Source organism: Pelmatolapia mariae, linkage group LG7 (genome assembly GCF_036321145.2).
Source record: "Pelmatolapia mariae isolate MD_Pm_ZW linkage group LG7, Pm_UMD_F_2, whole genome shotgun sequence".
Classification (NCBI taxonomy): domain Eukaryota; kingdom Metazoa; phylum Chordata; class Actinopteri; order Cichliformes; family Cichlidae; genus Pelmatolapia; species Pelmatolapia mariae.
Genome location: NC_086233.1, coordinates 59,126,115 through 59,140,256, shown reverse-complemented (window position 1 = coordinate 59,140,256; position 14,142 = coordinate 59,126,115). Strand labels below are relative to the sequence as shown.

The 14,142-nt window shown below is 40.1% G+C and overlaps 1 protein-coding gene across 2 annotated transcripts in view; it reads left to right on the top strand.

The window, feature by feature from the left end:
• b4galnt4a (beta-1,4-N-acetyl-galactosaminyl transferase 4a) overlaps positions 1-14,142 on the top strand; it is a 140,029-nt gene that overhangs the window by 69,844 nt on the left and 56,043 nt on the right. For both annotated transcript variants that reach the window (XM_063479975.1, XM_063479976.1), the window contains exon 3: positions 7,361-7,459. In XM_063479975.1, the coding sequence (XP_063336045.1) occupies positions 7,361-7,459 (99 nt within the window). The remainder of the gene's footprint in view (positions 1-7,360; positions 7,460-14,142) is intronic.

Below are 14,142 nucleotides of genomic sequence, written 5' to 3'. Positions count from 1 at the left end.
TTCACCCAGTGACAGTAAGGAGCTCAGGAACCACTCGCCACACTGGTTGGCTGAGCCACAGCCACCCTTCTGAGAGAAAACTCTATAGCTGTTAAAGTTTTAAGCAGTTTAAAGAGGTTCAGATCACTGGCACCTAATCTGGAACCCTTAATTCCAAATGTAATGAGTTGAGAGTGTAAACGGAGGGCTGTACTTACTGTTTCCATGTGATAATGTGGTTGAGCTTAAAAATGGCCATTTTCAGATTAGAGACTCTGGAACATTCCCTATCCAATTATTAAACTTTTCACAGATGCATCTGTCATTCATAATACACTTGAGCTTTTTGATGCGCTTCCTTTACTAATTAGTTATGTGGTATACATCTGTGTGCTGCGTGGATGAAAAGTCACCCCATTCTGAATTTGCTGTGTGAAGCGGGAGGAGAGAGCATTTTAAAATCTTTATGCTTTGATGTCCATCTAGCAGATGTGCTGAGATTTGGATGCTGTGCATGTGATACGCACATAGTTCATAGCGGAGTTCACATTCTTAAACACACAAACACACATGAACAGGGGAAGCAACGGAGAGAGAAAAGTGCTTTCTTTGTCAGTTCAGGCATTGCATTTTAGATGCTATTCGCCCCACGAAACCAGCCTGTTTCATCATTGCCAAACCACTTCTGTGCCTATCACACTTACCCCCTGTAAGAAAACCAAATAACACCAGCAGAAATTTAGATTTTCAGATGTAGACATGCACAGATTGTAAGACAAAAAGACAGAATATAAAATGGAACTTAAAGCGAATTCACAAACAGAAGCTACAACAAAGACAGAAGAAGGTCGATCAGAACCGCTTGCACAAACCCTTCGTCTATTTGTTCCGTCTCATCTGGATTTACTGTAACAGGATCCTAATTAGATTACCCACCAAAGTACTGGAAAGGCTTAATATGTCCAAAACCCTGGCAGCAAATCTACACCACCCAACAACTACTGTCACTCTATAAAATTTTCTGTGACATTTGAAACTCTTCTCCTCTGCTATATTTTTTTCTCTCTATCGTTGTTGGAACAAGCAAACGACATCCCACAAAAAGCCTTTTCTTCAGCATTTGTGTCATTATAAGAAAGTGATTCATGTATTTTCAATTTCTTGGCAGAACAGTGCTCTCTCAAAGAAAGGAACCAGGTGCTTTTTGATAAAATACTCTATTTTATGAACAAGTAATGTAGCAACAAGTTCATATTTTGAAAATATAGGAAAATACTATTTATCCACACTTTTGACATTTTTGTCCTTCTGCTTATGTTTGATAAAAAACCTGTTTTTACCAGCACTTTCAACATCACTGTAGCCTTATGGCACTGCAAAATTGTTTGTCGGTACATCTGTGTATATCCATCACTGTGTGAGGCCACCTCTGAAGGAGGCTGTGTGTTGATTAGGTCAGACTGAGCCCCGGCAGGTCAGCGAAGATTGGCAGTTGAGTGTTTGCCTGTTCTGTTTGCCAGCTGCCCCGTGTCACACCCCGTCAGTAGTAATCAGCCTGGACATAAAAGTCAGGCCTAATGTGGCTTTATTTCTCTCTTTCCTCCCAATTGCTCAATGGTAGAATAGTAATACATTTCATTGCCTGGGCAGCAAAATACTGACATGCTGTTCCAACTTACAGTGTGTTTGGCATCAGGCTGGATTCCTGCTCAGATTCTGGCTCTCTCTTTCTACTCTCTGCGTTTGTTCTCTATTCCTTTCACGTGATCTCTCCTTTTTCACTAAATAAGACCCCTGTCCTAATCAACTACTATTCACACAGAAATTATAAAGATATAAGACACTTTGAACTGTCATTTCACAGAGTATTTTCCTAATGCTGTACCAAAAGGTACGTATAACAGTATAAACAGCTATAAATGTATAAGTTATATTGTAAAAACTAATTAAATATTTCCATACAGTTCTGACGCAGCCACCAAAATTAAATTAAATCGATGTCGACTTACTCAGTTTGTGCTGGCTGTACATTTAGATGCATGAATGCAGACACATGTTTTCAGCACACTAGTAAAAATGAATGTGTGCACACATTACACACATCATCACATGAAAAGCTGTGCTCTGTAAATACCAAACAGGTCACCCTCTAACTTTTCTGCCTCAACTGTCTGCAGTTTTTCATCTCCCCATCTGTCCATCTCCTCTCTTGCCTCCCTCTCTCTCCTCCTTCTTCCCCTTTTGTGTCTTATTGTCTCCCTGCTGTACTCATCTCTGCACCATTAATCTTCCAGCCAATGAATTGGAGCTCCTGACTCTATCGCTCTTATTATCGACTGCAGCCGTCCCTTATTTATGTTCCATTTTTCTCCTTCTCCTCCTCACTCAGCCTTGCTACTGTTGTTCCATTGACCAGCATGTAATTTCTTACATGAATAATGCAAGCAGTGAGACAAAAATAGTTGCATTCCTTCGTTCTCTTGGTTGGGATTTGTTCTGCAATCATTTAACTGAATGCATTTGGTTGAGCTGCTTTCTATTCAGCAGTGCCAGCTACTTTGTTAAATGAAATAGGGATTTGGTTGTAAGGGTATTGGGACTCCAAAAGCTGTATTCTTACTGAAATAGACTAGAACAGCTGATTGTGAGATCAGGGTGCAGATTTATTCAACCTCTCAGCACACTCGAGTACTGATCCAGGATCACCGAGGTGGTTCCCAGGACAATTCTATTCATTAGCCAACACTCAGAGCGGCCACGCCAGCATATGACAGTTTGCAGGCAAAATTAAATTTCAGTCTCCAGCAGCGCTGATGTGCTAGTGATAGACACACTTTTTATAAAAATGGCCAGGGTTGGTCAGGCAGCTTTCACAGTTTAAGATTAACTCTTTGATAAGCATGAATTATATAATATGAACATGCTTTCGGGGCATTGTTTCCTCAATATACTGTCTATAGGTAGAAAGACATAATTATGTCCCTGACTCTTTTTATTTACAGCTAAATAGCATTGCAGTTACAACAATAAATGCAATGTTCTCTGCCGATATATTGTCATGAGAAGCAATGACCACCCACGAGAAATTCACCTTTGTGTGTGGATCAAAGGTGAGTGACAGACTTACCCTTCACATCTCATTTGCTGTACTTGTACCTGTATAGAATATTACAGAATATATTGTGATGCACAGAACAAATGAGGAGAAATGTATAAACTCAGTCGCTAGCTCATAAGCTTTTTTATACCAGCTGTTGCTGAAAAACCCTGTGTTGCCATAGTGAGCGTGTTGGTGGTTAGTGAAGCGCAATGTATGGGCCCTTTCAAATAATGACCTTGTTGTGCTCCTTGAAAAATGTCCAAGGACTTGCATAAACATGTTTTTGGATCCCTACAAGACTCTTGTGGTGATAATTCAGTAATTTTCTCTAATACATATCTCTGTTAAGCTGGCATAATTGCCCTTTAAGGCATAAAGAGGCGGAAAAAGTGAGCCACATAATAATGTTTTTATCTGACTCATCTCCCTCAGCCGTCAAGCGGAGCATTTCGAAAATCACAGATTTTCTTATTGTTCCCTGTGCTGCTTTCTTTGTTTATCATAGACCCAGTTTGCCTTTTTTTTTTCTTCATGATGATGTAAAGTACTAAAAAGCAACAAAATGACAAGAATAAGATTAAAAGCAAGCCAACCCATGGCGCCTCATTTCCTTTTTTTTTTTTTTTTTAAAGTTAGATTATCATTTGGATGTTGAAGTTAGCCTTGGGTAAGGATAAGAAAATGTGCTGTGCTTTTTTTACTTTGTTACTACTGCAGTGAGGAAAGTCTAGCTGTAGGCCTGAGAACTTGCCTTTGTCCCTGTTAATTTAAATTAAGCTAGCACAGTTTTTTAAAAATTATTTTTTCAATAAAATAAATTGATGTTATTTTTTCCCCTCTTACTGTTTAACTGTGCTAGAAAGAAACAGTAAATTTATGGATCCCGGTGTGTCCTGAAAGTTGCGAACTGAAAATCCATCTCTTCAGCTGTAGTCACATCACATACAGATCCCCGGTGCTGGTGAGTGTGTAATACTGCATAGAGCTATCTGGTACTGCTCAGAAACGAAGCAGACAGTGGTCTGTTTGGTCTGTTCAGTAAAGACAGATGGGAAAGGGATTCTGGCAGTCTACATTCACTTCAGACATTGGCTGTGCCGGAGGGATTTCTGAGGACTAGACTTCCTAAACATACCGTGCACTGTTATCAAACTTCTCTGTTGTTCCTGTTCCTCTTTATTGTGCCACTGATAATATTTTACCTCTTTTGTGTTTATCACCTTTCATTTGTCCCGTGTTATCTTGCTTATTCATTCTCTTTTTCTCTTTACTTACTTTACTTCTCTTACTTTTCTGTTATTCCCCAAAAATATTTTTTGTCATTATTATAAATGATGAATAATTTGTGATTAGTCACTTGTCGTATCCCAGTGTCTTTGCATCTATTTCCATATTTTAATTAGATCAGTCAGTTACCAGGAGCCACTGCTGATTCACTGAAACTACAACATGCAAAATCGGAAGAATTATTACTATTATCTTAGGGCTAATTAACATACTGTATACCTGTGGGGCAGTTAATATGAATAAAGAAGTTAATTTAATGCAATTAGTCCACTGTGGTTATCAAGTCTCACGTGGATGGAAATTAGGATTTGTGGACTTGTGGAATCTGTCATAGTTGGCTGGTAATAGTGAAGGATGGTGGAGGGGAAAAAAAAAAGACTTGTGAGATGAGCCCCACTTCCCTGCCCCTCTTTCCCGTTCTCTGCGATACCGATTTTTGCAGATGCTGGTGCTTGTTTGTGTTTAGCAAAGCAGATTAATTAAGCTCATTGGTATTCCAGGACACTGTTCCCAGCTGTTTTCCAAGCCTAGGATCAGCAAGGTCATCCATTTGAATTTCGCTCTCTGAACATGTGGAGCCTGGAAGGAAACAGCTGGGAGGCAAGCACCCACAAAAGCGAGGGTTTTGACAGTCGAGATGGATGGATTTCAGCGATAAAATCTCTCTGATCGGTTCTATCACTCAACTCCTTATGTCCCTGATTCATTCCTCCCACAGCAGATCTGTGTGCGCTGTGTAATAGATCATTTGTTATTCCATTTGAGTGAAAGTCAAAAAGGTAAATAGCGTTGTAAACATATGATAAATAGGCAGTCTCATCAGTGTGATTGATATTTCCTGTTTTGCCTTGATGCAACTTCTAATATATAATGTCATCTGACAGGCCCCAGTTAGTATCAACATTAATTATCAGTAAAACATGATAACATGGTTCTGGGCCCTGTGCCAGCGAACAATGAGATTTGTAAGTCTGAAATAATGAGTCTTTGTGAGTATTTGTGCACTGTAAGTAATAGCAACAACTTGTCAAAGTGGAAAGTCAATACACACTATAGTGGAAAAAAGGAGATACAGCTCATGAAGAATGTAGTGCAGCCTCGGGTCAATGAGTTAACTGTACCTTTTAGTATTGCATCGATAAGCAGACTTTGAGTTAGATCACGCTGAGGCAGCAGTTTACTGAGTTGTGTCCCTGTGAATTACTGTCCACAGTGAAGAAGTAAAGTCTGTTCTTTCAAGTTATTTCTAAAACATTGCCTCTTTAAATTAGATTCAGTAACCACGCACTACAAAATCTCTAATGTGCTGTACACGAATGGTCTTTAATCATCATTCAAACAGCACTCCCACCTGTAAACAGTTAAAGCTGACTTGTCAGGAACAAGAGACTCTTGGTTTGCATATAATAAGCAATGTCACCGAGACGGCCCAAGGTCTAAGCTTGAATATAAGACATTTGGCTACCGAGATTTGCAGCTTTTGTGCTGAGATAAACAACACCTCAAACATAAAGAAGGATGAGTGGATCTCAATAATAATCATAATGAATGGTTAGTAATATTAGAAAGAAAACTGGTCAAAGTATGGAGCTTTGTGGAAATTAATATTTAAAGAAGAGCCTGTTTAAAAAGTCCAACTGTGGATTTTAATTAGCGAGGTTTTTAGTTATTAGTTCATAACTAAAGTTCTACTAATAAAACTTAATCTGCTCTTGAAGGCTGTGAAACAGCAAAAATATTTGTGATTCAGCGTCATGTAAGCTTTCCAGCAAATATGTCAAAAAAAATAATTTTGCTTCAGGCACTGGGATTTAGTTTGCTAGTGTTCAAACAGCTCTTGAGTCATCAGACTGACCGCTGAGTCCTTTCTCATACTTTTTTTGTTCTTCTGTTGTTTTTGATTTATATGAGACACCAGCTGATGCAATATAAATGTTTTGTCCTTAGTTGAGTTGATCTATATATATGTGTGTGTGTGTGTGTGTGTGTGTGTGTGTGTGTGTGTTTGTGCATGCCATGCACAAACGCAACAAAACTAGTCTGTTTGTGAGTCTTTTGGTACCTACAAACATCAGGTACTTTACGCTCCCCTGGTGACAGACAGGAGGGGAGCCTGTTGTCACATTTCTTCATCATTATTTTCCCTGCCCTCCTTCATCTCTCTCCCTTGGAAGTTAAAAAAGTAATCAAAGGCTTGGCATCTGACAGCTCTGGCTCTTTGCTTCCTCCACTCTAAAAAAAAAAAAAAATCTTTTTTTTTTCTCCTCCCCTGAATCTTTTGCAAACACTAGCGCCTTCTCCACAAAAGCCCCTCATTTCAGGGGTGCTGAAAACCTCTCCAGCTTTTCTCAGTGGAGGTGTGCCTCTTTTGACATCTCTGCTAAATGGAGGATGCTTTGCCACTCATTTAACAGCTCTGCGACTTTGTTCCTCCCCTGGGAGGCACACAGCCTTTTATCTCCTCATAGCTGGCTGAGAACTTGCTCTCCTCTCTGCTCTGTCCCGCCCGTCACAGCGCAGCATTAGCATGTACATGCCTCTTAGCAGACCACAGAGAAAGAGCCCTGCAGTGCTCTGGCTGGAGCACGAGGCTTAGTCCCCTAGAGGAAAGATCTTGCCCGCAGGGTGAATAACTGGAGTATGTTGGACATTAGGGCTTTGGCAATTCAAAATGCTGGATTAGAAGTGAATAGTACGGAGGAATTTACACAAGGTTTTAACAGTAGGGAAATAAAGCAGTTTCCTGTTATTTCACGATGTACAGTATGTGTTTTCATTTCATATATCAGTTACTATATGCAGCATCTGGAGAGTCAGATTACCTCAGTAATCGATGGATGGATGAATGGGTGAATGGATTTATGCCTTCATGAATGTAAGGCCTTAGTCTAACCCCTGAGATCCATGACCGCCATTAGTCGACTCCTTTTATCGGTGTTGGTTTATGGTAACTGATTTTAAAAAGTGCTGTTTTTTCTTTTGTATTTTTTCAAGGATGACGAGCCAATGACAGCAGGGGCTGATGGCAGAGATCACACCCGTATTCGGAAGTTCCTCAGCCAGCACACCAAGAAATTACCCTGGAAACCAGAGGTAGTACAAATAATTTGCCCTCCTTTTCACTTGATGTGATTTCTCTCGTTGCACATATCACTCATTCATCTTCCATTTAAAGCCTTTCTTGCATCTCGCAGACAGAGCTATTGTGATTCCTCGGTTGTTTTGCTGTTTGTGTAATTAATCCACTCAATTTGGCAAGGCCACTTAGTGTGGATATCTTCTCCTCATTTTCTATCAGTTGTCCTTTCAGCTGCAGTTGGTATTTGAGGTCAAACAGAGATCCAGCCAATTTCTGGTGGCATTATTGAAACATCAAACTGCAATTTATCATTATTAGGATAAATTATTGTGTCAGGATGAAAATATTTGATCCAAAATAATGATTACATTTCAAGCCATGCATGACTGAAGTGATGTGATTTTGCTGTCTTTTGTGTGTAGTTGACACACCTGCTGTAACAACAGGAGCAGCAGACAGGCGTATTAAGCAGTGGATTATTGATAGAGAAAGCAGCTGTGGAAGTGTAATCTGTTCAGCAGGGTTTAATTATAGCTTTGTGCATGTATGTATGTGTGTCTGTAGCCTGGGACATGTGATGAATTAGTAATTTTCCAAGTGGGGTAAAGTTTAACTACAAAGTCTTTGCTTCAAACCAGCATGATCTTCCAGCACACAGTGGACAGTTTACGTAGGTTCTCTGCCTTTTACTCTGATTTCTCGCTGCTTCCATAAAGCTTTATGCATGTAATCTTTTGTCCAAGGCAAGATTAGAGGAGTGCTGAGTGCAGTATGGGCTTAATATTGTTATAGTAACTGCATTATTTCAGCAGACTCTCCTGAGCTGGTCTCAGGTTAGCTTATCTTTGCCGTCATGACTTCCCTCAGCAACAAAACAGCCAAACACTCTCATTTGGCTTTTAAAGCAGTCATATGTGGATGATGTCTGCTTTTCTGATTTAATATGCCCTGCAAACATCTGTTGTCTAAATAGCGAGGGGCTGCATCTAAATGTGGTGATGGTTTTGGCATAATTTAAAACGGTGCTACTTAGAAAATGAGGAGTCACATTGATATGAAACAGCCAAGCTAGGACCACAGCCAAGTAGGCAGTCTGATACTGGACCATGTAGACTAATTGCACAAATCTAAATAGATTTCCAGGGTTGATCATAGCAAGGAGCTTTATTATGTTTTTTTTTTTTCCTCCTGTGCCTTGTGTTTTATCATTTTGCAGATCACAGGATATGTTTTTGCGCTCACAAACATGTAAGTGATTTCATTGACCAAACATATTTTCTTATTCATGGTGTGGAATGAAAAAGCAAAGCAGCCGCAGAAGGAAAATAAATTTTGCAACATCCACACCCACAACATCTTACATTAGGCATGACTAGCGTCAAAGCTCCCTTTTAAACGTCGACATGGCATTTCTTTGACTGATTTCCAGCCTACTCTTAAAGCACCCTGTCATTGAGTATCAGTGAGTTTTCTGGAAATCCTGCATAATTCTATCAAATATTTCAAGAATTTCTTGGAAGTTCAACACTCAAAAATCCTTTCTTATCTCTGCTATGTCAGGCCTAAGCCAAGTTTGTCAGAAACCATGCAGCGCAGCAGCTCTTCCTCCGCTCTCCTCGCTAGCTTTCTGTCCTAATTACCAGCATTAACTTGTTTTCTTGGTGCACAGCCAAAATGGTAGAGGTCTGTGGGGCCACTGAGCTGGCACTGTCAAAGGCGTAGACTCATACTGGCAGAGGTAGAGTGGTGCCATATGCCTGCCGTCACAGACTGGCAGAGGTCACATGGACATTCAGAAGCAGTCCTAAGCCACATGCACATAAATTCAGTTGCAAAATGGGAAAAAAACAACCTAGACAGAAAAAGAGGCACTTTAATCACTGTTAATACATTTAAAACTGTGTGACTTGCAACAGGTAAACGCTGGTGACTTGATGAGGATCTTTGGCCGAGCGTGCTTGCTCATTCAAAAGTGACATCAGCACTTTAAACGCACTGACATGGGACATAGATAAGAAAGCAAATTGCCCCACTTTTTAGCAGTCAAGCACTATCCAGGCGAGAATGGATAAACAGTCATTTGCAGCAAAGCTGACATGTATCTAGGGAGAATTTGAGCTTCTTAAACAATTTTATTTAGTCACATGCAGAAAGAAAGTGATGGTAAGAAGGATTAGTGGTCTGCTAAGTCATTGTAGACGTTGATATCAGAGGAACTTTCATGTTTTTTTACATGTCACTGATATTTTAAAAGCCACAGGGAGCAGAGATTTAACTTAGTAGTATCTTAATTCCCAGATGTATTATAATTAAAGCATTAAGCCTGGTTTCAATTTTAGTGCACTGAGGAGGACAGGTGGCGGATGACAGTCTCCAAGTTGACTGACTGACTGAAGTGTCTGGTCTTTTGGCTCTTGGTGGAGCTGAAAGTATCTTTATGTCTGTACTTTTGGTGAAACAGATTTTGACAGCCTATTATTTACCACTCGAGGGAAGTGAGGAAGATATTGTGGCACAACACAGACACATGATTCATATGGAAGCAGTCATCACAGCTGTCTCTTCGCACAGAAACACATGGAGTGACAAGACTGCAGGACAAATCAGATCTTTGTCTGCTCTCCGATCCCCTCCTCATACCTCAGTAATATGAGGTGAAGATGCAGGAGAAGACATCTGATATTTGTCTCCCTCTCACTATTGATTTTGTCTGTTTTTTCCTCTGTCTATTCAAAATGCCAACTGGTGAATAACTGTGATTTCTCTTATCTGCCATTTACGTGTAAGGGTTTGAGATAAGAAAAAATGCTGCTCGTTCCTCGTACCCTGTCTCATGTTCCTCAGTTTGACGTATCTACTGCAGCCTATCCATCCCCCTCATGTTACATCTTTGGCATTACTGAAGATATGTAATTGTAGGACAGATGGCAGATTATACAAACCCTCATTACAGTAGTTGATGAGGCTGGGATCTAGATCATATAAACCGTGTCTTCCATTTTTTGCTGCTCTCACTGTGTGAAATGAGTTCTCATTATCTGTGTCCATATAGTGCTTCTTCCCCTCACTGTACCTTCGTTCTTATCCCACTTTCTTTTCTTTCCTAAATTACTAATGGAAAGAGGAAGATGTGACAGGAGGGGGAGAGACTAAATGTGGGCTATAAATTTAAATTTATATCATAGAATTATAGTGCATGTTCAATTATTCCCTATTTATTCAACACTTACATATAGTACAGTGTTATGATGTATCAACACTGAGTTTTAATGCCTTCTGTCCTGCATGTCCCATGCGAGCAAGCAAAGTGGCATTGTATATACCCCAATCTGCCCTTGATAGGAACATCATGTCTCACTTTTCTTACCCAATAGGGATTAATAGTGTCAGTTGGTGTGAAAGCTCGTCAGTGGGTACACTGAGCAGCCATTTGTCAGTGCTTTGCTGCCAGTGGGAAGCGCAGAAGGCTGCACCAGATTTTGAGAAAGGGAGAGCCTTGCGGAGAAGAGAGATGGAAAAAAGAGAAAGTTTTATTTGTTTGCTGGGTTGATGGTTCAGCCAGATGGATGAGAGAGATGAGATATGGTGAAAGACACGCTCGCAGAATGTATGTAGCTTTCTGGGGGAAATGTGTGGTGTGATAAGAGTAGTGTACTATACAGTATTTGATGCTTTAGATTAAATGCCCTTCTTAATCGGGTAGCTTTTCTTGTACTTTTTCTTGTTCTTTTAGTTCGCTCCTCATGTTTGACAGATGCCATAAATTACTTTAGAGAAGCATTTCCAACAAATGCAGGTCACATATGGATGTTTGGAATCTCTTTTAGGGCTGGGCCACTCTAGATTATTGTTATTATTATTTGTTTGAACCACTCTGTAATACATTTACTTTAATGTTTAAAATGGTCATTTGCTTGCTCCATCTCCTACTTAGTTTTAGCTGCCCCACTGTAAGACCCTTTGATAAACCCGATGACGGCAAGCTGTCTAGGCCCAAAGGCACCAGCACACCAACTCTTTCTCCACATCTCCATTCTCATGAGCAAAACGTTACCATCTGTAGTGATTTCTCTGAGCCTTTAGCTGTTACTCTGGGATTTTTCTTCGCCTCATTGAGCATTCTACATTGTGCCTTTGGTACCATCTTAGCTGGGTGCCCACTTAAGGAGAGTAATAACAGAACAAAATTGTCTCCTTTTAATTGTCCACAATTTCTAGACAATCATCAGTGTGAAGTGATTAAATACCTTAACTCTCTGATTACTTTGTAACGCTTTCCAGCTTAATGCAGTTCTCTAACATAAGTGTTTTTGCAAAGCGCTCTTTATCATCAGCAGATACTTTTGTAAGTAAGTTGAAGTAGCTCTGTGCCACACTTCTATATCTGAATGATGTATTCATTATGGACAATTAAAGTAGATTTTGTTTGTTCATAGTTGGAACTTGATGAGGAGAAAAGAAGTTGAATATAATTGCAGATCATTTCAAAAGAGGTAATGTTGTTTTGTTTTTGTTTTGGGGTTTTTTTTGTCACATATGGTGGGCCAGGTGTTTGAACAATATCTGGAATAGTTTGAGATTTAGCAGGGTGTGGATGAACAGGGAAGAAGAAATGAATTCAAACAAGAGAAACTAATGGACAAGATTATACCTACATTTACATTTAAGAGGATGACTGGGCGCAGGTTGCGTTTAAACACAACTGACTGTTAAAACTTTAAGAATTACGAACGTATGCTTTCAGTGTATTACTGCTGTTTATATGCTATATGTTTTTCATATTTTTCATATAAAGTAGACGGTTGAAATATGTACACTATATCAGTTCATTGGTATAACATGATAGTAGAGGAGAGCAGATTTGTAAGTTGTTTATATTTACACGTTGCTTTCCATGTCAACATGTTGCACATGTTGTATTTATGGTGAACTTACAGTCACACGTAATAGGATAAAAGTAGAGAAATTTATCTTAAAATGAACCAAACGCAGCTTTGTCTTGAGAGCAGCGTATAAACACAAGTTGCTAATAATAGTTTGTTTTTTCTAAGAATATGAATATATTTTCTAGTGTACACAGCAAGAAGGTCCTGAGTTCAATTCCACCATCAGGCCAGGGTCTTTCTGTGTGGAGTTTGCATGTTCTCCCTGTGTTTGCGTGGGTTCTCCCCGGGTACTCCGGCTTCCTTCCACAGTCCAAAGACATGCAGTTAGTGGGGATAGGTTAATTGGGAACTCTAAATTGCCCATAGTTGTGAGTGCAGGAGTGAATGTGAGCACGAATGGTTGTCTCTGTCTATGTGTTAGCTCTGCCACAGACTGGCGACCTGTCCAGGGTGTACCCCGCCTCTCGCCCTAAGACAGCTGGGATAGGCTCCAGCACCCCCGCGACCCTGAAAAAGGATAAGCGGAAGTGGATGGATGGATGGATAGATAGTGTATTTAGCAATTTAAGCAGAAGCCATACCTACTACTAAATATATGAAGTCTATAAGTCCCAACAAGTAGCCCAGCACATAGCCACTTTGGACTTACTTCTGATAAAATACAGTTGCAGAAGAATGATTGTGATGGACAGAGGTAATTTAATATTTAGTTAGTTCAAGTAGAAGAAACAATCCTTCCTGAGAGTGCCCATGCCTGTTTACTTGATTGCTAAAAGTGTGATTTTGGATTAAACAATAACAGCTACATAAATGGAAGTAAAACAGCAAAGTAAGAAAGACAGCAGTAGTCATTCTGTCTCTTCTTTAGCCAGTTACTGAATATAAATGTTAGCTATAAAAGAAAGTTAGCTGTCATCTGAAATGACACAATCGCTACATTCCTATATCATACCCATCGTGTAAAAAACACAAAACAAGAAAAACACAGACAGGCAGTATCATTGTCAATACACCAACAAATAATGTGACTATGATTTTATCGCTCGCTGCAGAACGAGGAACGAGAAGAGAGGCAAAAAGAAGATGGAGTGAGACAGTGTGGTGGAGTGACAGCCAACAGCTGAGCTCAGGGAAACTAAGGAATGAGAGTCGAGACACTGACAGCATTTGGCAGAACAAAGACAGAGATAGAAGGGTGGAGAGGCAGAAATGGAGAGGTCAGAGGGAAGAAGAAACAACTTTAGGGATAGTGGGACTGAAGCCTGAGAGAGGGAGGGGGGGCTGAAGCAACACTCAGAGAAAAATGATTGAGTTTAAGTTAGAGTAGTTGGAGAAAAGACAACTTCCCTTTTCCCTGACTCCGTATCCAGCATCATGTTAAGGCCAGAGCACAGACAGAGCTCTTGCTTCCCTGTCGCCCACAAAACAGAGCCAGTTATACACAAGTGACACCCCCCCCCCCCCCAGCAAAAAAAAAAAAAAGCCTTTACTTTACAGCCCACGGCCTCTCCAGGGCCTCACAGGGATATGTTTGTGTGAATAATTAGAGACTTTTAAAGCTGTCCGCTTATTGCTATTTGACAAGGAGAGAGGGGGGAGCAGGTCAGGCCGAAAAAGGTTTGCTTTTAAAACCCACAGGAAATCTATTAAAAGCTTTATATAAGGCATATTTACACAGGGACTAGTCCCCATCTGCTAAATCCTTCTAACCTCACTGTGCCTCCCCATCTCTATCTGTCACTCCCCCACCCCCCTTTTTTTAAACATCAGGCAGTCTCATCCATTTTCTTCATTCATTTCTTTTTTCAGAT